Source organism: Fukomys damarensis, unplaced genomic scaffold, assembly GCF_012274545.1.
Source record: "Fukomys damarensis isolate Sample0158 unplaced genomic scaffold, DMR_v1.0_HiC HiC_scaffold_12, whole genome shotgun sequence".
Taxonomy (NCBI): Eukaryota; Metazoa; Chordata; class Mammalia; order Rodentia; family Bathyergidae; genus Fukomys; species Fukomys damarensis.
The window spans coordinates 958,966-981,726 of NW_022900924.1; the positions used below are offsets into that span (position 1 = coordinate 958,966).

Below are 22,761 nucleotides of genomic sequence, written 5' to 3' on the forward strand. Positions count from 1 at the left end.
ACGGCGCTGTGGTGACGTCACGAAGTAATGGCCGCATCCTCTAAGGAGGCGCTCGAACCCTGGCAGACGACCGCTCCGCGAAAGCGCTCAGCTCCGCGGCGGCCTCGGAGAACGGAGGTGGAGGCCCGAGGCCTTGAGACTGAGCCCGAGGCTGACACCAAAGTCGTGCTTCGTCGCCTCCAGGAGGCCGAGTGAGTGCGGCGGGGGGATTGAGTCCGCATGTATGGGCCCCTCTCTGAGCCCCAGGCTCCCCGTCTCTAAAGTGGAGATGTGCTAAAAACTTTTCTTGGGGGATTACTGTGACAATTTAACGGAGGTAACGAGCGTCTTGCAGTCCCGAATTATAGTAAGATCCCGGTGAAAATTGTCATTATTCTTATTCCCATGACAGTTCGTGACCTTGGGCAATTTGAAATCTCTGTGCCTTCGTTTTCTGATATGTGATTTAGTAAATGTGAACTATTTCCCGGCATGTGGTAACGGCTGGGCCAGGTTTTGCTATTAATTCCAATGTTAGTTATTAGTATTTTTGGTGAGAGAAAGCAAGAACAAATGATTGTCACTATTATCATCATTAATTTATTGACCAGCTGCTGTGTGCCTAGCAATGCTTAGCACTACCTTAGGCATTCTACACACTTTGTCAGTGTTGAACATCACAGCCATGCTAGGAGCTTAGTAGCCCAAAGAGACCTAGGCCATGAACGTATGGAACCAGATTTCACACCTGTCTTGCTGATGCCCAAACTTACATCTCACCATTTGTTTGGACTCTTTTTTTTTTCACCCCAGGTCCCCACATACCTTGCCCAGTCCCTGAAAAAGCACACAGACAATACCAGACACAGGAAGAACTCAGTAAATGTTCCTTAATGTTGTTAGTGAGAATTAATACTCTTATTTAGTATTAGTCCTGTTAGGACTCAAAAAATGACAACCTTAGCTCTTCTTCAGATCAGCGTTAAGAACCATAATAAGGGGGAGAGAGATTTCGACCAATTTTATAGGCTCTTCATTCCTAGAATTAGGATCAAGAGGCAGTGGTGACTCAGAGGTTACCTCTGAATAGAAAGAAATTTTTGATCAGCTGGCTGAGCCTAGGGAGTAGGGGGTGGAGAAAAACAGCAACAACTCTTTGTAAGATCTCTGAAGGTCTACAGAGGCCGAGGCGGAATGATCGCAAGTTCAAGGCCGGCCTAGGCACCTTAGTGAGACCCTGTTCCAAAATAAAAATGAATAAGAAGTTCTGAGATATAGCTCAAAGATAGGGGCCTGCCATCATGCCAGGAGCCCTTGGTTCAATCCCCAGTACTGGCAAACAGAAACTTCAGATGTAAATGAGAGTGAGTGTGCCTGGGCATTTGGAGAACTCTTAAGACTCTTTCCATATAACCCTTAACATTGTGATTATTTCCTTACTTCTTCAGAATTTTCCAGAGGCTCCCTATTTCTCCCAGCGCCACTAAGTATGGTATGGGTCACCCCGGCCTTGAGCAGAGAAGAGCCAGGCACTTAGCATGCTCATCTGTGCACAGACTTATCAGGCACACCCATGTATATTAGAGCTCTCCTTTGCCCTCCTTTTCCCATGGTGGGCAGCCTTTGAGCTCTATATTGGTCAGCTTTCCTGTTGCTGGGACAAAATATCCAACACCTACAACTTAATGGAGGAGGTTTTTATTTTGGCTCATAGTTTTAGTGAATTCATTCAGTCTATGGATGGCTGACTCAAAGGCAGAAACAGCATGGTGAAAGGGCAAGGCAGAGAAAAGTTGCTCACACCATGGCAGTCAAGAACAAGAGAGAGAGCCAGGGGAGTGGAGAGGAACAAGAATATACCCTTCCAGGTCATGCCTCCAATGACCTGCCTCTTCTGACCGGGGCCCTCACTGAATAGCATAGTCACTATGAACTCAGTGGTAGACTAATTCATTAATGAGTGTAGCCCTCCACCCCCATGATCCAGTCACCTTCCAAAAGCCCTGCCTATGAACACAATTTTAGTATATGTGCTGCCAAAGTGAGCAGTGTCTGTGAACACAAGACTTGTGGGGGACATTTTAGATCTAAACCATAACCGATCCCTACACATTTTCTCTGGTCTATGTCTTGTTGGTTCATATGCAGTTTAATTCACAATTCACTTTGTTTAGCTCTGGGCTTGTGGAAACTTAAATAAAGAAAGACTAGGCACTCGTGTCTTCTTTTACTTTTCCCTTAGACTTATTTTAGTAACAAAGGCAGTTTATTATAACCTCTTATGTGGCACTGTCCTAACAGTGCTAACTCATTTAATCCCCCCATCACCCTCTGTGATAGATATGGTTCCACTTTGTTGTGGGCCAAGAATCCAGGGCCTCCACTAGGAAACTGCCTCTCCTGTGCCCTGTGACCCCAGCAGTATGCACAGTGGTTCTGGACCTGGCAGTGTGCGCACATCTATCTTTTTTTCTTTCTTTTTTTGGTACCAGGGCTTGAACTCAGGCCCTTGCACTTGGAAGGCATTTGGCATCACCACTAAGCTAAATTCCTGGCCCTGTGTGCACATCTCTTTTTTTCGTTTTGGTACCGGGGATCAAACTCAGGTCCTTGCGCTTGCAAAGCAGGTGCCGGAACCACTGAGCTACATCCCCAGCCCTTGTGTGCACATCTCTTAACAGGCAGTAAAGGTGGCCTGTGGGTAGAGGGCACTTTGTCCTCAAGGCATCTACCTCATGGTCAGGCAGAAAGGTATTGCTAGGGAAGTGCTGAAAGGATAAGAGACGATTGTGCCTTCTTTTCTCAACAGGAATGACCTGCTTATCTCCACTTTCTGGAGTTCAGCAGTAGGTATGTACCACCTACCTAAGGAGAAGGCTGTGGGGGGAGCCTCTGTGTAGACAAAAGGGAAATCCCATCCTCATTTGAGGACACTTTCACTTCACAGAGCAGTGTTCATGCTGGGTTCTAATTCTGGTTTCCTCCCTTAGGGCTGTGTCTCCTTTGGCACTTAACTGTATCTAACCCTTAGTTTCTTTATCTGTGAAAAGAAGATGATCATATACATATCCAGTAATGTATTTTTGAGAATTAAGCGAGGTTATGTGGGTACATGCTTAGCACAGTGCTTGCTTGCTGCATAGAAGACAATAAATGTCAGCTGTCTTTTTCATAATTATCATGTTGTTTTCCCTTGATATCATAGTGTACTTTTTCCCAAGCAATTATAATCTCTTCTTAATATGATGTGTAGCCACATGATATTTATGAATGCAGTGAGCATACCATAGTTACTTTTTGGGTGTCGGGGGGTCTGGGTCTCGAACTCGGGTCCTTGTGTTGGTGAGGCAGGTGCTGGAACCACTGAGCTAAATCCCCGGCCCCATAGTTACTTGTTTTGTTGAAGGCCAGTTAGTGTCTTTCATTTATGTTTTAGTTATTATACAGAACAATGCAATGAGCAATTTTAGAGCTTTTACCAAGTTTAGTATGATTCAGTAGGATATATTCACAAAAGTGACATTGTTTAGTAAAAGGCAGTCACCAACTCAATTTGGATTGTTAAGGTGTTTTCTGAAAGGCTATTTTTACAAATTTTCTTACTAGCAAGGACCTAACGAGACAATTTTTCAAATAATCTTTCCTGTCCTGATCTTCTATATAGCAAGCTTTGCTACTTTGATAAGTGAAAATTAGTATCTTATCATTGCAATGTATGGCTTTTTGTTTTGTTTTGCATACAGATTTATTCAACTAAATTCAGTATTGGTATAATTTTAAAAAGGGACAAGAGAACCTACCTCTGTATAAGAATATTTTTTAAAAAAGATTTAAACAGAGTATGTTTCTTAGGTTCTTGAAGCCCCCAGCATACCTTTTCCTCTTTGACCTTTTCACAGGTTAGCCTTCCTCCTCTCAGATAGTTATTATATGATTTTGAGTTATGTTCTTCTAGTCTTTGTTATAATCAAAACACTATTTAGAGCATAGCCTGCACCTAGTAGGAACTTCCTGTTGAATTAGAATGGTTCACATTAGAGTTTTAGATGGAAACTGTCCATGAATGAAGCCCCCGTTTGGTTGAAACATTCTCTTGGGTTTTGGGCCCTAGGAATCCAGCGCCTGGGATAGCCTGTCAGATTGTGATGGACGTGGCTGCACATCCCAGGCGGCTTCTCTCTGGGGAGCTGAAGCCCTTACTGCCCTTTCTCCCTGGCTCTGGGCCTTCTCTGGTGGGTGGTGTGGCTCTCGGGCAAAGCGTACCCTCTGACTGCCTTTGGGGCTGCTGTTTCAGAAACCATCAGCCGATGCCTTACAGAACAGCTGGGACAGCAGAAGCCTGCTGCGAGGTCTCTGTCCGAAGACTTTGGAAACCTGCACCTTGACTCACCAGGTGAGTCCAGTGTGTCCCATGCCTCCAGCCCAGGAGAGACCTTGGTCTCAGGAATCTGCCATGTGAAGTGTGTGTGTTACGGCATTGGCAACTTTGCCACCTGCATCACAGCTAGAACCCAGCTGGCATTTCTGCTTCTCTTCCTGGACAAGTGCCAGGTCAGTTTCTGGATCCATCTTCATCTCCCCTCCCCTGCTCTTGCATACAACGTGCTTATGCATTGAAATGACTCGTTCTTCCCTTCCAGACTCCTAGAAGTCAGTGCTGGGTCTATGACCCTCTGTTCAGCCCACTCGAAATTTCAGCTCTTCACAGCCTTGGTGTGACGGTCCTCAGTGAGAATGAGGTAAGGGACTCAGGGGAATCGTGGGGCAGGCTGTGTAGATCTCGACCAGACCAAGCCCAGCTCTGTCGATGGACACGTTTCTTTGAAATGGTGTGCATTCCTCTCCTCTGCTTGCTTTCCCACTGCCTGTAAAATTTGACTGGTCGGTCCCATCCATTTTGGTTTATGCTGTACCCATCAGAAAAACTTAAAATCACACAAATAGTAGGAACTAGAACATGTTAAGTTTGGAAAATTCCTGCAAGGATGCTTTGTCCCAGATTTATGTTAATTGGTATTTGCTGCTGCTTTTATTTAAAAGTTAAGAAGGGCTGGAGATTTAGTTCAGTGGTTCTGACACCTGCCCTGAAAGCGCAAGGACCTGAGTTCGATCCCCAGTACAAAAAAAAAAAAAAAAAAAAAAATTGAGAAGGCATAACATCTGGGTGCCGTGAGTGAGGCTCTTCTGGTTGGAACCTGCCTTGTCCTGGGGCAGTAGTAAAAGGGGATTGGGTCTCTTCCTGCCCTTCCATGATGCTGCGCCCAGTCACACCCAGCACCTGGCTGTGACTTGCAGGTAAATCTGCTGTGACCCCCCCACCACCACTCCATAAAGAGCTGGGAGTGGATGTGTCCGAGACCCCTGAAAAGCTTCATTTCACAGGCATGGGTTTGACACCAGTATGAGCAGACACCTCTGAATGTAGGTTTGCATTGTCTTGGGAATTTACAGAGTTGCTTTATTCCTCTGTGTGTCCTGAAACTGCCATCTTTTTGTTTATTGTATGGCCTAAAAGTTAGGACCGGCCAAGAGATACATCAATCCCCACTGGTGGTAATATCTGGGAACACTCATTCAGTTGAGATTGTCTTTGCTGAATGCCTGCTTAAGAGCTGGGCAGGGAGCTTAAGAGAGCTGAAGAGGAGCCAGGAATTTAGCTCAGTGGTTCCGCTGCCTGCCTTGCAAGCACAAGGACCTGAGTTCAATTCCCGGTACCAAAAAAAAAGAGGAGGATAAATGAGAGTCAGAACCTGTCTTAAGAGAGCCCATGGTTAGGGCCAGAAATTTAGCTCAGTGGTTCCACCGCCTGCCTCACAAGCACAAGGACCCAAGTTCGATCCCTGGTACCGCCCTCCCCCCTAGAAAAGAGAGCCCATGGTTAGGGCCAGAAATTTAGCTCAGTGGTTCCACCGCCTGCCTCACAAGCACAAGGACCCAAGTTCGATCCCTGGTACCGCCCTCCCCCCTAGAAAAGAGAGCCCATGGTTCCAACAAGGTGCATGGACTGCAGCTATAAATGATGAATGTGCCACAGTGTCAGAACTGCATACAAGGAGCTGAGACAGGACAGATGTTTGGCAACCAGGGAAGGTTTTCTGGGTCTGAGCTGGGATTTGGAGACCAACCGGAAGTTTGCTAGAGGACCAGAAGCAGGATTACAGGCAGCTCTGCAGAGCTGGCTTCTGAATACCACCGCCAGTTTGTTCCAACCTTGGAATCTGCAAGGAAAGTGGAAGAGAGACCACAGAAGTATACCTGCCAAGGAGTGTGGTAAAGAAAAGGAGACATTGTGCCTTCCCAGGGACATCTGAAGGGCCTTCAGCTATGATGGGGACCTGAAAGTGACACAGGAAGCACGGAGGGTTCCTAAACATAGTACATGGGAACAGTGACAACTGTCATCCCTCCTGTCCTGTCACGGACCAATGAGACCCTTCATCAGTCTAGAGCTGTGTTCATGTGACACATTTGTTAACTGAGTCCTTCCTGGATGTCACCATTTCCTGACTTTACTCCATGATTGTATGGATTTCACACACACCAGTGGGACTATCCAGTCTCATTTCATGTGATGTCGTTTTTATTTAATGTTCCACTTATCTTGCTTGTTATCTGTAGGTATCCCAGTGACCTGTGATCGTTTCCATCTGTCCCTTTCGTTCCCCAGGAAGGCAAGAGGCGTGTTTGTGGGGAGCCCACTGTCTTCTACATGCTCCACTGTGGAACCGCCCTGTACAACAACCTTCTGTGGAGTAACTGGTCTGTGGATGCCCTGTCTAGGATGGTCATCATTGGGAACAGTTTCAGAGGCCTTGAAGAGAGGTGAGCCTGTGGATGCTGGGACTCCGTCAGGCCTGGAGGTGAAGCCCACGCCAAGCTGACCGCAAACTGAAATATTTCCATGACTGTCATGGACGTGGAGACGCTGTTCCCGTAAGGAACTGGACAAATAGTTAAAGAGACGTATCAGACCCTTAGTCCAACTGTGAAGCAAGTGGGGAGTCTTCACAAATAATTCTTGCCTTCTCTTAGAACACAGGAAGGGTTTCAAAAAGCCATTTACTTACTCCCCTTGCCTATAGGTCCCCACCCTCCTTCTGTTTCATGATGCTTAGGTATCTGCTTTTAGCATTTCTCTGCTGACAGTGAGAACAATTACTAGGTATCCACATTTTCTACCAATTAATATATCCCACATCCCTCAATTCTGTTCTGAATTCTTCCAGTTTTTCAGGTCACTTTGCTTTTCTGTGTTTAAGTTAATAAAACCTTTCACGTACCTCCTAATCACTGTTGTTTTTACTTCTAGGTTATTGACAAGGATTCTGCAGAAAAATTATCCCTACATCGCAAAGGTATTATCTGAATGAGGAGGTTGGGAGGGAAGTGGGTATGAAATCACTCACTGGGAAGAAGTCTGCCTTGTTTGTGTTGGAGGGAACTAGGGGCTAGTGACAGGGCATTAGTGCACTGTCTGTGAGCACAGCCCACAGATCTCTGCTCCAGAAAGCTTAGTTTCCTTTATTCTCAATCTCAGAGTCCTAGTCCAACATATCCATTACCTTTGGGGCTTCCAATCCACTGCACAAAAGCATCTAAATAAAATATTCCTTCTTTTTCCAGACAATAGGGTGACAAAATGGAAATTTAAGCTAGAACAGTGGGGGTTACTATAACTAAGAAGTCTTTATATTTGGATTTTCCTGCTCAGATTCTCGAAGGACTGAAGGAGGTGGAGTTTCCTCAGACTCCAGAGTACATGGACACATTTAATGACACCTCTGTCCACTGGTTCCCTACACAAAAGCTGGAACAGCTCCCCAGGGATCTGTGGACATTTTGGGAAGAACCTGACTACCAGGGCTGTGAGGACCTTGAGATCATCAGGAAGACAACAGACTCTCCCGCTGCTGACACGAGCCTACCGTGAGGCGCTCAGTGCTGCATGTGTGGAATCTGCCACCTGCCAGGAAGACAGGCTCCCAGGGAGGGACACAGAGGAACCCTTTCTTTGTAGCGGGCCAAATGTCAGAAAGGAGAACCGGAAATACAGCAAGTTGGCTGTCCTGTTTTAAGGATGACATGCTGTGTGAGAATTTAGTATAAAGATGTACAGACTTCTAAAATAGCATTTTTACATCCTTCCCTGGTGGCTTGGTCTAAGTATCTCCATGATGCGGGGGATTGAACTAAGGGCTTGTGGATGCTGGGCTAGTGCTGTACCACTCTGGAGACACCAGGAGAGGTGACTGGATCATGGGGCACTATACTCCTCAGTGCGTTATCCTCTGCTGTCCAAGCTGAATGTGCTGTTAGGATGTGGGGCCCAGCTGGAGGTGGGCGCTGGGGCCAGGCACTCTTCCCCTGTGCTCTGCTCTCCAGCTGCCGTGCAGTGAACAGCTCTCTTCACTGCCCCCTCTGCCATGTTCCTGTCCTGCAGCCAGCCCACCACTGGTCTGAGACTGGGCTAAATAAACCTCTACTCCTTTAAGCTGCTGGTGTCAGGTATTTTGTTCCAGCAACAGGAGAGTTGACCAGTACAAGCACCAGTGCTGGGGCACCTCCCGAGTGGAGACGTTAGGCTTCCAGAGATGACTTTAAATCCTTTATTCACAACAGTCCTGGTCAAGAACAACTCCATGGCCTGCTCTGGACCTGTGCAGTCTATTTGGCCATGTCAATGAGGCTCTGCAGGGAGGTGGGCACCCAGGTCTTCTCACCCTGCACAAACACCACCCCGCGGTCGATGTAGATCACAATGCGGCCAAAGGTGTACAACTGCTTCCCCTCATGCCGCTTGCCGATGACAGGCATGAAGACAATGTTATGCTCCTCGGCCTTGGTCTCAATGAGGTCTTTAAAGTTCATGGGCACAGAGCTGGCAGCTGCGCCAATGCCCCTCTGGGCCATGTTCTCAGCCTCCCTTCGCTCCTGCATGGCCTCATACTGGAAGTCCTTCCTCCGTTCCGTGTGGGTGAGGTATGCAATGTTCTCCCGTGCCCCGGGCTGCATGTAGGCACCTGAGAGAGAGGAGGGAGGCCAGTGAGGGGCAGCGTTCCGAGGCGTACCGGGACTGACGTGACATGGACCAGGTACCTGTGACTCAGAGGGCAGCTCTGCCCAAAGACACGAGGGGCTAACAATCAAGCACCTTTGGGGAGAGACTGCACGACAGGCTGATAACAAAAATTAGTCTGGCAGCCACAAACTGACAGGAGCAGCACACCCAAGACAGCTGGGCAGGAAATGGGGAAGCTAAGCAACACGGCGCTGCAGGCCAGGCGGTGGGCCGAGCTGGACGGCCCCAGTCAGTCTCCACTCGGTGACCAACACCCCTCCAGGCACAGCTGTCCAGGAGAGCTGGGCAGAGGGCCTGAGGTGACAGCTATCAATCCAACAGGCAATAGTCTTCGGAAGAATGAGGAGTACCGGCTTAGGCAGCCAACAGGGACCAGGACATGGGAAGTGGGTAACCCTACTCACCAACGTTGGAGGACACTGCCCTGTTCATGATATCAAGGGCTTCGTTAAATTTGTCCTTGACGGATGGGTGCGCCAGCACCTGGTCTGAGAACATGGATTTCCACCCCAGGTACCACTTGGTGATCTCTTCGTAATTTGGGCTGTTACTGAGCCAGGAGCATAGCACCTGCCAAAAACAGAGAGACACTTGCATCCCCAGAGGCAACAAACAGAATAATTCCTAATGCTGGTCCTATGAACAGGTGACACCACTTTACAGGGCTCACAGGATCTGAAGACCCTGGCATGGAAGAGTGGTTTGGAGTCAGCCTGGTAGCTAAGTGCTCTTGCTGACCCTCAGCCTCCATGTCCCTAACAGGGACCTCAAAGTACCCACTCCGAGGAGCTGAAGAGCTGACTTGATACAAATAAAGTACTTAGAACAGCAGCTGGTATGTGACACACATGACCGTAGCTGTCCCTTCTTCCCACCTCACACTGTAATTCATTCTCATATGCAGCCAGGCCTCTGCGGGAAATTCAGCAACTGCGCCACCCCTCACCCTGTCCTCCCAAAGCCAAGCAGAACAAAAGCGCACCTGGAGCCACTTGGGGAAGAAGTGCTTCTCGAGGAGCCCCACGAGGCTGGAGACGGAGATCATCCCTTCCCAGTCGATCACCCAGTAAAAAGCGTCCATGTGCTGCTGGTGGGGGTTAATAACTAACTCCCCGAGACACATCCCTGCAAGAAAACGGTCCCTAGGCTCGACTTTTGTCCTGGCAAAGTCAAAGGGCAATTGTCACCAGAGAACAGCTTTGATCTGCTCTTAAAGGTCAATTTTAAGCTCCTGACAAAGTAGTTCTTAAAACAAAAATTTTTCCCTCCTACTCAGAAATAACTTCCTAATAATTCAGAGTAAAATGCCACAACAATTTCAGACCAACAGTGGCTGTACTGTCACTAGAAGCCAAGACGGCCAAACGGGCAAACCACAAGGCAATGTGAGCCCAGCACTCACTGCAGACTTCCAGGCACTGCTGTTAACTGAACAGCAGAAAGGACCCCAGTTGTATTTACAGGTGGCCTCTCCCCTAAATGGCCTGTACCAAGCACTTCCATGAATTCAAAAGTCCTATTTTAGTTTAGCTCATGACCACTGCCCACCGAGCACGGCATCAGTAATGAATGGAGGACTTGGAATGCACGACCTCATTTCCTTACCCAACTTGGGCACGATGTTCTTGACCATGAAGGCCTCCCAGGAGCCAGGGGTGAAGACGTCTTTCCAGGGCTGGAGGATGAGCTTGGCGGAGGAGTCACTGGGGTGCCACTTCTGCAGGGCACTTGACAGCTTGCTGCGGATGGGGGAGTAGAGTGGCTCCAGCCGTGCCCGCATGAGGGGCAGCCACGGGTGAATCCAGGAGTGGATGGGGACCGTGTCTGTCAGGGGGTTCCAGCTGTCCACCTGCATGGCAAGTGGGCAAGAAAACAGTCACACAGCCCACCCTGTCGAGTTACAGGGAAAGGCACGCCTGGCTGAGGGCCACAGTGTTCTTCCTGTGTGTGGAGGACACAGCCACTACTTCAAGGATGGAAACGTGAGAACCGGGCAGCCAAGGCGCACTGTAGGTGTTTTGCGTTTCATCTCCCTGAGCAGAGACACTGTCAGTGACTCTCGGAAATGCACAATTCCAACTTCACTGCAGATACCAAGAGAATGAATTCCCTCTTAAAGGAGGAGTGGGGAAAACGTACTGAAGAAAGGCTAGGACTCACTTTAGGGTAAAAATTGTACTGACAAATTCCTGTAATTCCAGAAATTCTAACAGCACGGAGATATCATAATGAAGAAAATACTAAAGCAGTCCCCAAAATGCCCAGTGGCAGTGTTTCCCACACCCTACACCTCACCTCCTTCTGCAGCTTGGGGAAGATGAGCTGGTCCAGGATGTTATCTAAGATCCACACAGGAATGATGTGCACCCAGCTGTCCAGAAAGTCTACCATGGGGTCACAGTTTCTTGGCTGCCACTGGGTGACAATATTTCGAACAAAAGGCATCCAGACCTCCCATATCAGCCTATGGAGAAAGGCAGAGGGCAGGCTGGGTGGCTACTCTGATTGGTTTCAAAGTCCACTCTGCACACCATCTCCCACCTCTAGCAGAAACAGAAATCTAGCCACAGAGAGCCACCAAGCCAGTCCCCACCCTGGCTAGACAGACTTCAGCCTGCTACCAACTCAGCACGAATGTCCTTTGACCCGTGGGGCCTCAGTCTTCAGGATCACACAGGCTCATGGCCTCCAGCACAGGGACCCTCTCCAGGCACCAGGTGCTTTCCCCCTTAGCCGCAACTCCTGCTCTGGGACACAGCCTCAAAGTCCCCTGCTCTGACGGATCCCTGCTCCAATCCCACCCCAAGTAGCTGCATGCCCTTATTTGTCACTGCTGTATCCACTGTGTCTCCTGCATCACTGGTTCATTCCTTCCGTGCCACCTGCTACTTCCACAGCACCAGGTACTCCTGGGCAGTATTCCCAGGCTACACCCAGCACTGAGCACGCGTGACACACTCTAAAGCGCAGGCCGAGTGGATGAATGAATGAGTCAAAATTCCCAGAGTGCTAGTGTGGAGCAGAGGGTTCATGAAGGCCAGGACCATGCCATTCCCAGCCCTTGCAACCCCTAGCTCCACCCCCACCCTGCCAGCCCCAGGAGACAGCAGGGTTTGCCCTGGGACCTGTGAAAGGCATCCGCCGAGAGATCCTGGCCGCCGTGTGATAAGAGCTGGTCGTTCTCCAGGAGGGTCTTCCACTTGGAGACAATCTCAGTGCCATAGGCACAGTCCTGCGGAGAAACACCTCGCAGGTCAGCCAGCTCTTCTGCCCTCTGAACAGCCGTCAACCAAGGGCATGCCCCACGTGAGCCAGGCAGGCAGACACCCCCACGACTCACTTTAAGGGGGTCCCACTCCTTGAAGTAGTCCTTCATGAGTGGGTAGACAATGGCCACTGCGAGGTCCATGCGGTCTGACATGCGATACTCCTCATAGTACTTATCCTGCAGGGTTTCGAAGACGCGGGCACACTCATCCAGCGTGAGTGGGTCGCTGCAGCTGGGCTGCATACGCCGCTCGCACTCCTCCACCATCTCCAGCACCTTGCTAAGGTTGGAGATGACCTGCTCCTCATGGTCCAGGACCTCAGACATCTTCTCCAGCTCATGTGAGAGGTTGACCACCATGTCCCGCTCGTACTGCAGCTGCCGGTCATTCTGGATGATCTCCTGCTCAGTGAGGTCGATGAGCAGCTGCAGGTTGTGCTCCAGCTCGGGCAGCGCAAAGCCCGGAGCCTTTGCCTCTTTGCCAGGCAGGGGCGGCAACTGGGACTGCAGAGGCAGCCCGTCGTCCGGCATGTTGTGCTTGTGGCTGATCTGGCTGTAGCTGTAGTAGACCTTCTGCTCCCGGCCCGTCATGTCTATGACCTTGGAGAGGGGGCGGAGGGCATGCAGGTTAACCCTCACCACTGCTGCCTGCGATCACATGAAGCCCGGGGAAGGCCTGATGCCAGCCCAGCAGTGTGAGAACCACACTACTCAGTAGCACTGAAGAAGTCTACAGGCCGGACTGCACTCAACTCCATCAGAGGAGCTGTGGGGGACGGGACAGGTGCAGAGAGGAGTTCCAGACTAACCCCTCGGAACAGCCACACAGAGAACAGAAGTTAGGAAAACCCAGGAAATTTCAATAGAGACTGAGAATTAGTGAGGAGATGCATTTTCATGGAAGAGACCATACTGCTCAAAGCAGGTAACAAAGCTATGGTACAATCAAACTATGGCATTTTGGTAAAAACCACAAATACACTTATACAAGCAGAGAAAAACACCTAGAAGGAAGTATGTTAAGATGTTAAAATTTGAGGGCAGGGGTATGGGGAAAAAATGAGAACCAAGACCTGGCATGTAAAGACATGTACAGAACCCAATCATGAATGTAACTGTACTCTACACCTAAAATGTACCAATAAACTCAATGAGAAAAAAAAAAAAGGAAAAAAAAAGATGTTAAAATTTGGTAATTTCGGATGACAGAAACTATTTTTCATACTTTTGCTTCTCTGGATTTCCTTCTCTTCCCCCCTCCCCAAATTCCGTGCATGTGATTCTTTTAATGAAAACTGAAACACACACACACACAGTTCTTGGACAAAGGCAGCTTTGGGAATGAACCTATCTCAACTTTGTAGGAAAACTGAGGAAATCCAAGTAGGGGTTGTGCTTCTGAAACAGAGTTGTCACTTTAACTAGCGGTGTGACCCATGAATCACAGGGAAAAACCAGACTAGATCTACTGACTCAATTGTAGGTGGGAGCTACACACCCCATTCTTACCAGGCTCCCCAGATAATCTGATACTGATCGCACCGACCATCTGAGAACCCCACTGTGGGCTGTTTTAGAGTCCTGTGACACAGTCTGTACCCTACAACAGGCAGTTCTTGTCACTGTTCCTTAGCTCCTTGGGAAAAGGATAGGAAGCTAATACTCCACGTGCACCTCTGTCTAGCTTACCACTGTGATGCCGTGAGGGTCCCGGGCACAGAGCTGGAACTCAACCACACTACTGAACGTGTCAGCGTCCTGAACGGAACCTGCTACTACCAGGTCACAGAAGGAGAATAGGAGGAACAAAAGCCCAATTAAAAGGTAGGCATAGTGGTACATGTCTGTAATCCCAGCACTTGGGAGGCTGAGATGAGGATCACCGTGTGTTCAGAGCCAGCCTTAACTACAAAGCCAGACCCCATCTCCCCACCAAATACACACCAAAATAGTAAGACTGTAGAAGCTTAGGAAATGTTGAGTGTCCATTCAGGTGGGGGACTGCTTTTCTGTTTTGGAATAGATCCTGGCCTGGGTATCCAAGGGCACCATACCTTGACCTGAGCAAGCTCCTTCTGGGGAGTGGTGAGCTTCTTGCTAATTCTGCCCTTGGCCTTCAACTCTTCCACTGTCTTGTAAGAATACTTGGGCTTCTTCTTGCTTCCGCTAGGGTCCTTCCTCCATTGGCTCAGCTCCTTCTGAAACTCCTGAGGCAGAGAGCTACAGTCAGTCTCAACAGGAAGGGCCACCTCTTAGGTGGGGCCACCTCAGCCGTCAGTCACAGCTGCTGCCTTAACATACACCATGCTCTTTGTGAACACCTGTATGTGCGTAACATTGAAACCATCCAATGACACTCTTACAAACCTTGAGGAACAGGCCCCAAGTCTCAAAGCAAAGGTCTTATATAGTGCCAGACTTCTCCACAGGGTGATTTAAAATGAAGGAGGAAACTGGCAGAGGATGTACAGTCCAAGTCATAAGTCATAAGGCAGTTTTGTGGCCGTCATTTATTTGCTTCACACAGGTTTCTTTCCTCAAAGAGCATCTGGACTGGCCACTTTGGGTAAATGAGACGATCAGAAGAAGGGGGCCCACATTTTCAGGTGGCAACAATCACTTACAGCTGAGCAAAGATCGCCCCTTCAGACGGCTACACCTTACCAGGTGCCTCACTCTACACCACTCCTCGCTGTCCCGCACCTGCTGTAAGATACCACGCCTATCACCTCATACCCACTCACATCTAAGCCTGAGATCAGGGGCAGCCCCAAATTACCATGCCTCCTTCCTCGTTAAAAGGAGCAGATCAAGGGGCCGAGGATGTAGCTCAAGTGGTTCCAGCGCCTGCCTCACAAGGACCCAAGTTCGCTCCCCCGTACCGAAAATAAATAAATACATAAAACGAGTGGATCAATACCAACAGTAATCAACAGTAACTTGTTTCTTTGTGGCATCCTGATTTCTCTCATCCAAGCAAAAGAAGAATGCCTCAATGAGGAGAGCCAGCCCTTCCAAGATGCCACACTCCTGCCACCTGACGGCTGGGTGCAGCAAGAAAATGCAACCTGAGCACCTAAAAGACAGCCAGCAGGCCTTGGGAGGCCAGCCCACCAGAGCACACCACTTCTCTGCCTCGTGTGCTATCCCCTGCCACAATGGCAGCCTGTAAGGTCTCACACTCTCACACTTGGCACTCTAATCCAGTGCGTCTGGCCTCTTGACTCTCGCTACTCCTTCACTAGGTCTCAACCACAATGTGTCATTCCCTACAGGTTTCCCGTGCTGTTTATGAGACACAGGGCAGCACCATTCTCCCCAGCCCTACTTTCTCTGTGGGCACTTCCCCGCCCACTTCCCGTACACTCTGCCACCCTTAAGCACACTGTGGTTAGGTGTTGTCTCTGTCCAGCGGACTCTGCTCCTCCTTCAGGGGGCCTCCAGATAAGCACCTGGCATGCAGAATGTGAGCAGTAAAAATGTGAAGACAGGCAGAATGCATGAATGGATGGACAGACAGCTACCAAAATGGCACAGGACCCCACCCACAAAGCTCCTGCCCTCTGATCACCTCTTCAGCCTCCTCTTCTGAGTCCACCACTGGGAAGTCCTGCAGGGACTGAGTGGTCCGCTCCGAGCCATAGGCCCCCACAGCTCCTTTTCCCTTTCTCTGTTTGGCTTCAATGGGGTTAATGATTCCTGGCCAATTTCAGCAAAAGAAAAAAAATAACACATATCAGATCAGTCGTGTATGTGAACAAGCCACTTGATGAAATCACATTTCCTTGCTCCTTATGCAAACAAGGACCCCACTCGGCAAGGAGTGTGCTGCCCTGTACTCGGAACACTGTTCACGTCCCGTGTGGTCTGAAAGTTTTGGCTGCTGATGCTGCCGTGGAACTGTCTGTTGACCTGAGGTCATTTGTGTGCAAAAGGCAGACTTCATTTCTACTGGGAATCACCATTTTAGTGGACAGGAAGAAAATGAACAATTCATTTAGAATGGAGAACTCAGCCATACTAAATTTTATATCTCGCTCATTTGGAAGCCTGTATTGTGACAAGCACAACGATTCGGGCAATGAACTGGTTCTGATGGAAGTAAAGCTGCAGTTTAGTATTTAGAGATTGCTCATCTGTATATTTAGCAGTTCATACTGCCTGTATTTCACTTTTTTATAGAATGTCTAGGCCCTGGACATGTATGTTAGGGTTTTCTCAGAACACCATTTACAAACAGGATCATAAGGTATCGATGATCATGCCTTCCTCCAGCCCCAAATTTTCCAACCCTCCTGGCCCTATCCAGTACTGCTAAAATCTCAAATAAGATCTGCAACCGCATTCTCCTTCTAGGTCAGCACTTCTACAATCATTCAAGTTCATGCACTTTTCTTCTGGCTAATGTTTTCAATACATAACCTGAAGTTAACTTTTAATAGCTATTTGGAAACCAGAATGTGAACCATAGGAAATACTTTTGATTACATCCAATTCCCAATTCTAATCATTCCTAGAAAATAGCTAAAAAGAGAAAAAAGTTCCTGCAAGAAGAATCCAACTGTGTGGCTCCAGGATCAAGGAGACAAGCCTGTGTGTGAGGGGAGATGTCTCACCAGGGCTGGGGTGAAAAGATAACAGACTGGGCTGTCAGTGAGCATGGAGGCACCCAAGGCAGAAAATGCTTAACGAATGCTACAACTACACATCTCTACTATTAAAAAATCCACACAGAGCCTAGGGTGGTGCTGTATGCCTGTAATCCCAGCACTTCTGGAGGCTGAATTTCAAGCTCAGCCTGGGAGACTCAGTGAAACTATGTCTCAAAAAATAAAAAGGCTGGGGATGTAATTCAGTGTGAAGGCCCTGGCTTCAATCCTCCGTTCCAAAACAAAGAAAAGAGAAAAAGCTATACAGAATGTTTTACTGATATTTCTGAAGGACAAGTCGTTGTTTTTGGAAAATCAAAACCCTGTGAGCAGGGTCTAGAAATTTAAATGCCTTCAAGGCCCAGGCAGGCTCATGGAAACGAATAAAGTGGGCTACCGCCCAAGACAACAGGGAGTGGTGCAGTCTGCTCCCAAATGAAGGCATATGCGGTCCCAGGGGAGCTATGATTCAGCTCAACTACTGCCACACAAAGCCTACACTTCTAGGTGAGACTGATTTTGCACCCTGGACAACTAATTCATTATTTTACACTAGTGGTCAGGCCGAAACAAACTGTTTCCAACTATTTCCTGCATGTTTTAGGCCGAGATGCTTTTCCTCCCACAAAGGCACTTTCCTGAATGTGGTTCTGGGAAAGTAAGGTAGATGAGGACCACAACTGTCCCATTTTGGCAGACCCAGGAGCAGAGTTCAGGACATTCAGAAGAGAAAAGGCAGAGAAAAGCAAACCCCCCTTCAGCTACCCCCTCCTCCCTCAGCCAGGCCTCCACGGGGCGTACAACCAGGTACTGCAGCCTTACCTTGTGCATTCTTCCCGAGGCCCCGCCCAGGCACGTAGCCCATCTTCTGAAGAAGCTTCTGTCCAATCCCTTTTGTGTGTCTTTCCCAGCTGCCAAAGTCCATGAAAGACTTGGTTCCTCCTGCAAAACCTTTCTGGCTGGGCTTAAAATTGCCACCCTTCAAAGAAGAAAAACCAAGACTTAGGAAATGCAAAAGAAAAATCTCGAAAAGCTTAGCCCGTGAGAAAATGGCCTAACACTTTAGAGTGAATCAAACATCGATCCATGATGCACAAACGGAAAGAGAACCACACAGAAACACGCTGCTGCAGGGAGAAAGCCTCATGACGGGTGCCTGCTGAGCTGCTCCCCTCAAGGAATGCTCAGGAAAGACGTCCTCCGGGCGGGTGCCCTGCCAAACACTCTACCGTCTTTAACTTCTTCGGTCCAACATCCTTGGGGAAGTCATCCTGCATAACAGGTCTGTCTTCGTCATCAGAGTCTTCCAACTCTGCCTCCTCGGCTGCCCCTTTCTTGAGCCCCGCACTAATGAAGCTGACAGGAGCAGAGTAGTCCCGGGCCCTGCAGGCACACAAATGAAACATCAGGTCTGTAAAGAACTTTTTCCATCCTAGAAATTTGGCTCAATAGAAAATTCCTCAGCAGTACCTCATGGGATCCGATTTTAAAAAGACACATTTATTTATATACAAGAATATCAGAAAAGCACAGACTTGGCTGCCTGTATGACTGTTTTCTTGCTAGTGGTGGTGGTACTGGAGACTGAACCCAGGGCCTTCATACTAAGCTATACGCCCAGGGCACTTTTCATTTTAAGACAGCTGCTAAGACTAGGCTGAAGCTTGTGATCCTCCAGCTTCGGCATCTCAGAGTGCTGGGATTATAAACGTGTGCCACCGTGCCTGGCTCCTTTCACATTTTTTACCTTAACAATCATTTGTTTCAGATACTATTTCAAGTATTAAACAAATAGAAGCCGGGCATGGTGGCGCACACCTGTATCCCGGCACTTGGGAGGCTAAGGCAGGAGGATCACTGTGAGTTCAAGGCCAGCTGGGATAATGAGCTCAAGATCAGCCTGAACCACACACCGAGAGCCTGTCTCAAAAACCCAAAAACAAAAAAAACCCACTACAGATGGATGAAAATCACGAACAAGTAAAATTTCTTGAAATATGTGAATGTAAAACATATTAAGATATATTATCAAGTGGAGAAAATCATCCATTACATTTATTTGAATACTGAAATACTCTACATTAATTCCACAAAACATATTGATTTACAGTGGACCCTTGACTTACAAATTCAATCAGTTCCGAGAGCAGGTTGTAAGTCAATACAGCTGAGATCTGATGTTTACTGAGTACACACTATAGATTAACAAGAGGCAGATTAATCTTCCTTTAGCCTAATTAACCCAAGTTGTTTGTATGTCAGGCGAATCGTAACTTAATGGTCCACTGTAAATTCTGACTACTGAAACACACCCATTACAGTAAGTGACTACCCTCAGTTCACTTTTGTATAAAACAAAGCTGTGTGGTTAAAGGAACACAGAAAGAAACAAATCCCATCAAAAACCTTGGGATATTACAAAATAAAGTGATGCCTTATTAAAATGACCAACCTACTAATTAAACAACCCCACAATAGCAAGAGAGTTCAGAGAACTTTTTCCTAAAAGATGCACTATAACTTGGTGATCAGAGCCTCAGCTGAGTCATGGAGGTCCAGGTTCCAAGACCAGCTCAGATTCCAATACTGGCCGTGCGACTCTGGCCCCCATTTCTTCATGTGTACAATGGGATAATGGTACTTTTCTCATAAAGTGAATGAGACCAGCCGTGAAGTAACCAGAACACGTAAGCAGTCAATATATGTTGATTGTTATTACCTTAAGATTACGCCATTCTTGATCCCTAGTCCAATTACACGTATGATTTTAGATGCCCTATGGGTGATAACTCATCCTTATGCTTTCTCCTTCAGCCTCTACTGTGAAAAAGTCACAATCATGGGCACACACTGGCCAAGCACATGGGTCAAGTGGAGGTCCACACACGTGATCCTACATTGAGAATCAGACCTGAATCCTTATCTCCCCACCCCTCCCAGCCCAGGCCACTTCTACCTCTGTGGATCACTGCCTCACCTTCCTCTCAAGAGTTCTGTCCTTATTGTTGCTGCAGACTTCCCCTGCATGCATGCAGAGGGTCTTCTCAAACCCAGCCTGCCCCCATATCACACCCTCTCCACCAACAACTCCCCCTCTTTGCTCCAGTCTGCAACAGCTTCTGTACCCTTGTAGGTACCCTGATACCTTCCCACCTTGATGCACACTCACACTTCTCCTACCACCCCAGTCACCTTTAATTTTCATCTCAGCTCACTTTTCCAGAGAAATCTCCCCCTACCTCTCAGAACAGATCAAATGTGCCTTTAGGCATTTATGCTGTCCCTCTTGTCCCGTACTGAAGCTACAAAGATTGTCTGAGCTACTAACTGATATCCCCTGGCGTCTGTCCATTGGAGACTGAGCTACAGGAAGGCAAGGACTGGGTCTATACCACAAGACCTAGTCCACAGTAACCGCCCCATAAATACAGACTTATGATCAAATTGGTGAAAGAACAGCGTGTCAACCTGGAGAAACTAGACCGCCCTAGTTGATGTTGGAACTAAGGGACTAAACAAGGCAAGGAAAGAAATATTCTTGTGGGAGTGTCTCCCTCATTTCCTAAAACAAGAGAAAGCAGCCCCATTACAGCAATACCGTTTGCCTCCAAAGCTGGGCCTCTCCTCATCTGAGTCTCGCTCTGCCCACACTCCATAAGTGGCTTCTTCTTTGGTTTGCCAATGGCGCTGCCGGTTGGGGTTGAATTCATTTTGGAGATCCCAGTCAGTGATCTCAAAGTTCTCTCGCTCATCATCGTCATCATCCATGCAGCCTTCCCCGTCCCGGTACAAGTGGGACAATGACATAGCCAGTCACTAAAGGGTCAGAAAAAGCATAGTCAGTGGTAAGTCCCAGGGCAGCAACAGGAGGATTCCCTAGAAGTCTGTTATTTCATCCTCCCAGGCTGGCGCACCGGAAATGACGCATGGACAGCGGAAATGGCATGCTGGTCACCCTAGTAGCGCCAAACAGCTGGCGGGTTTGTCCTGGAGCCACCAGCTGAGATAATGAAAGAGAAAAGTGGGCTTGCAAGGCTGTGCTTGGCCACAGGGAGCGCGCGCGGGGGGGGGCATATTTCCCAGCTCTATCGGCCTCTGTGCCACTGCAGTGCTTATCTTGTAATGACTACTGGGGAAGTTCTTGAGCCACCTTGGCCTAAGGAGACTCCTTTGCCAGGCTAAGATTCTAAATCTATGAAATGGGCATCTGGGACTAGTTGCTAAAATGGTTGTGAGGGATATCGGCGAGAGTAGGGAGCCTAACACATGGCGTTTGAATGAGAATAACAAATCCAGAGTGTGTCCAGTGTCTTTGGCTCTCTCAGTGTAAGCACTACAGTGGGAGCAGAGAAGTCACCTTCAGCACCTCTTCAAATTCAGAGTCCATTAAAATCATTACTATTTAATAGAGAAGACAGTAAAAACACAGTTCAGAAAGCAATCAGTAGTAAGAGAGATAAAACAAAAGACTAGTTCCAACTATGTGTATGTTTCTTAAAACGTATGGTGTCTTAGGCCTATTCAAAGTCATAAACATCATACGCACTCACAAATACACAACACACAGAAAAATAACCAAGTAAGCCAGTCTATACAGTACTGCCTCATAAAGTGAGGGAACATCATCTTAGCTCTCATATTTTAATGTATTTTTATTATTGCCCCCTTGGTGGTCCCAAAAGAATTTTAGAAAATATTTTCAGAAATACATTACTTTTTGAAACTCATGACTCTTGGGCCTAAGTCTTGGTTTTTCTCCAAAAATACAAATATCTTCTGCTGAGCTGAAAGCCTTAAGTAATTAAGAACACTTCTTTAAAATTTACACCTTTCTGGTGCAGAATAAATCCACCTCCTCATAGCTAGGTGATGAGATTTGGCTGTCTTGTTCTTAAATTGGATCAATGACTAAACCAACCTCACAGAATGCTTGCGAGGAGATTGTGAAATCAGGCACAGCAAAATCACAATCTGGGTTCAAATTCCAACTCCACCAGACACTCAGTAAAACTGAGTATAGAACTGCAGGAGAACGGCAAGTGTGGTGCATTACAAAGTAACACGTTCCTGCTCTAGTCTCGCTGCAAGCAGCTTTCAGGCAGTGTCAAACCCTGGCCAACTATCAGAATGTTCTCCCTGCTCCCTCACGGTGCACCAGTTGGCGCTGCCGGTCTCACCCCTACGCAGGAGTGCACAGATGGGAACTGTTCTCATAGGAGGTAGGAAGCCCCTCATGCATAAGATTAAATACTATGCTGCCTTTGGGGGCATAGAGCAAGCTAAGAATCCCAGTGTAGTCCTAAATTGTAGTCCCCTCGGTAGATGCTAAATACAGACACTTCTACGAGATGGGTACCACTAACATTTCCATACCTTGGATAAGAAAAACAAAAGCTAAGGAAAGGAAGTACATTGTCCTAAGTTGCAGAGCAGGAAGGGCTCGAAACCATTTGTTTTTGAAGTCAGGACTTGGACTTCACTCGACCCTGCGGTCTACGCCTCCAAGCAGATAAGGGTTCCTAACTGGGCCTAGGCAGAGAGTCCCAACAAGCCCGAGCCATACCGCTCCTTTCTACCCCAGCAGATATGTGGGCGAAATAGAAACCACTCCGGCTGGGCCCTCGCCCCGACTCGCGCAGATACCTCGCCACCCCCACTCACCTCTACACAGGGTCCAGGGTAACCGAGAAGAATTTCACCCACTGCACGAGAAGACCGCCACAACGGCGGACGGGACCCGGAAGACTCCCGGGCTGGCGCGCCGGAAATGACGCATGGACAGCGGA

The 22,761-nt window shown here is 48.1% G+C and overlaps 2 protein-coding genes across 2 annotated transcripts; one reads left to right on the top strand and one right to left on the bottom strand.

Moving 5' to 3' along the window:
* Positions 1 to 8,036, top strand: Srrd (SRR1 domain containing). Its single transcript, XM_010603702.1, has 7 exons — positions 1 to 191; positions 2,789 to 2,829; positions 4,274 to 4,530; positions 4,620 to 4,718; positions 6,647 to 6,801; positions 7,289 to 7,334; positions 7,691 to 8,036. The coding sequence occupies exons 1-7, from the start codon at positions 28 to 30 to the stop codon at positions 7,907 to 7,909; spliced, it is 981 nt and encodes a 326-aa protein (XP_010602004.1). The 5' UTR covers positions 1 to 27; the 3' UTR covers positions 7,910 to 8,036.
* Tfip11 (tuftelin interacting protein 11) lies at positions 7,915 to 22,761 on the bottom strand. Its single transcript, XM_010603701.3, has 13 exons — positions 22,637 to 22,761; positions 20,574 to 20,791; positions 18,205 to 18,358; positions 17,798 to 17,954; positions 15,898 to 16,025; positions 14,381 to 14,533; positions 12,399 to 12,926; positions 12,184 to 12,290; positions 11,354 to 11,522; positions 10,664 to 10,907; positions 10,041 to 10,183; positions 9,463 to 9,628; positions 7,915 to 8,999 (listed from the first exon to the last, which is right to left on the bottom strand). The coding sequence occupies exons 2-13, from the start codon at positions 20,780 to 20,782 to the stop codon at positions 8,644 to 8,646; spliced, it is 2,514 nt and encodes an 837-aa protein (XP_010602003.1). The 5' UTR covers positions 20,783 to 20,791; positions 22,637 to 22,761; the 3' UTR covers positions 7,915 to 8,643.

What these genes read in the sequence shown, in the direction of transcription:
- Srrd (XM_010603702.1), top strand. Translation starts at nt 28, where the DNA reads ATGGCCGCATCCTCTAAGGAGGCGCTCGAACCCTGGCAGACGACCGCT. An exon ending in CGTCGCCTCCAGGAGGCCGA is followed by an intron (nt 192 to 2,788) that starts GTGAGTGCGGCG and finishes TTTTCTCAACAG; the next exon opens with GAATGACCTGCTTATCTCCA. An exon ending in CGGTCCTCAGTGAGAATGAG is followed by an intron (nt 4,719 to 6,646) that starts GTAAGGGACTCA and finishes TTCGTTCCCCAG; the next exon opens with GAAGGCAAGAGGCGTGTTTG.
- Tfip11 (XM_010603701.3), bottom strand. Translation starts at nt 20,782, where the DNA reads ATGTCATTGTCCCACTTGTACCGGGACGGGGAAGGCTGCATGGATGAT. An exon ending in TCGGCGGATGCCTTTCACAG is followed by an intron (nt 11,523 to 12,183) that starts GTCCCAGGGCAA and finishes CTTTCTCCATAG; the next exon opens with GCTGATATGGGAGGTCTGGA. An exon ending in GGCAGTGTCCTCCAACGTTG is followed by an intron (nt 9,000 to 9,462) that starts GTGAGTAGGGTT and finishes CCTCTCTCTCAG; the next exon opens with GTGCCTACATGCAGCCCGGG.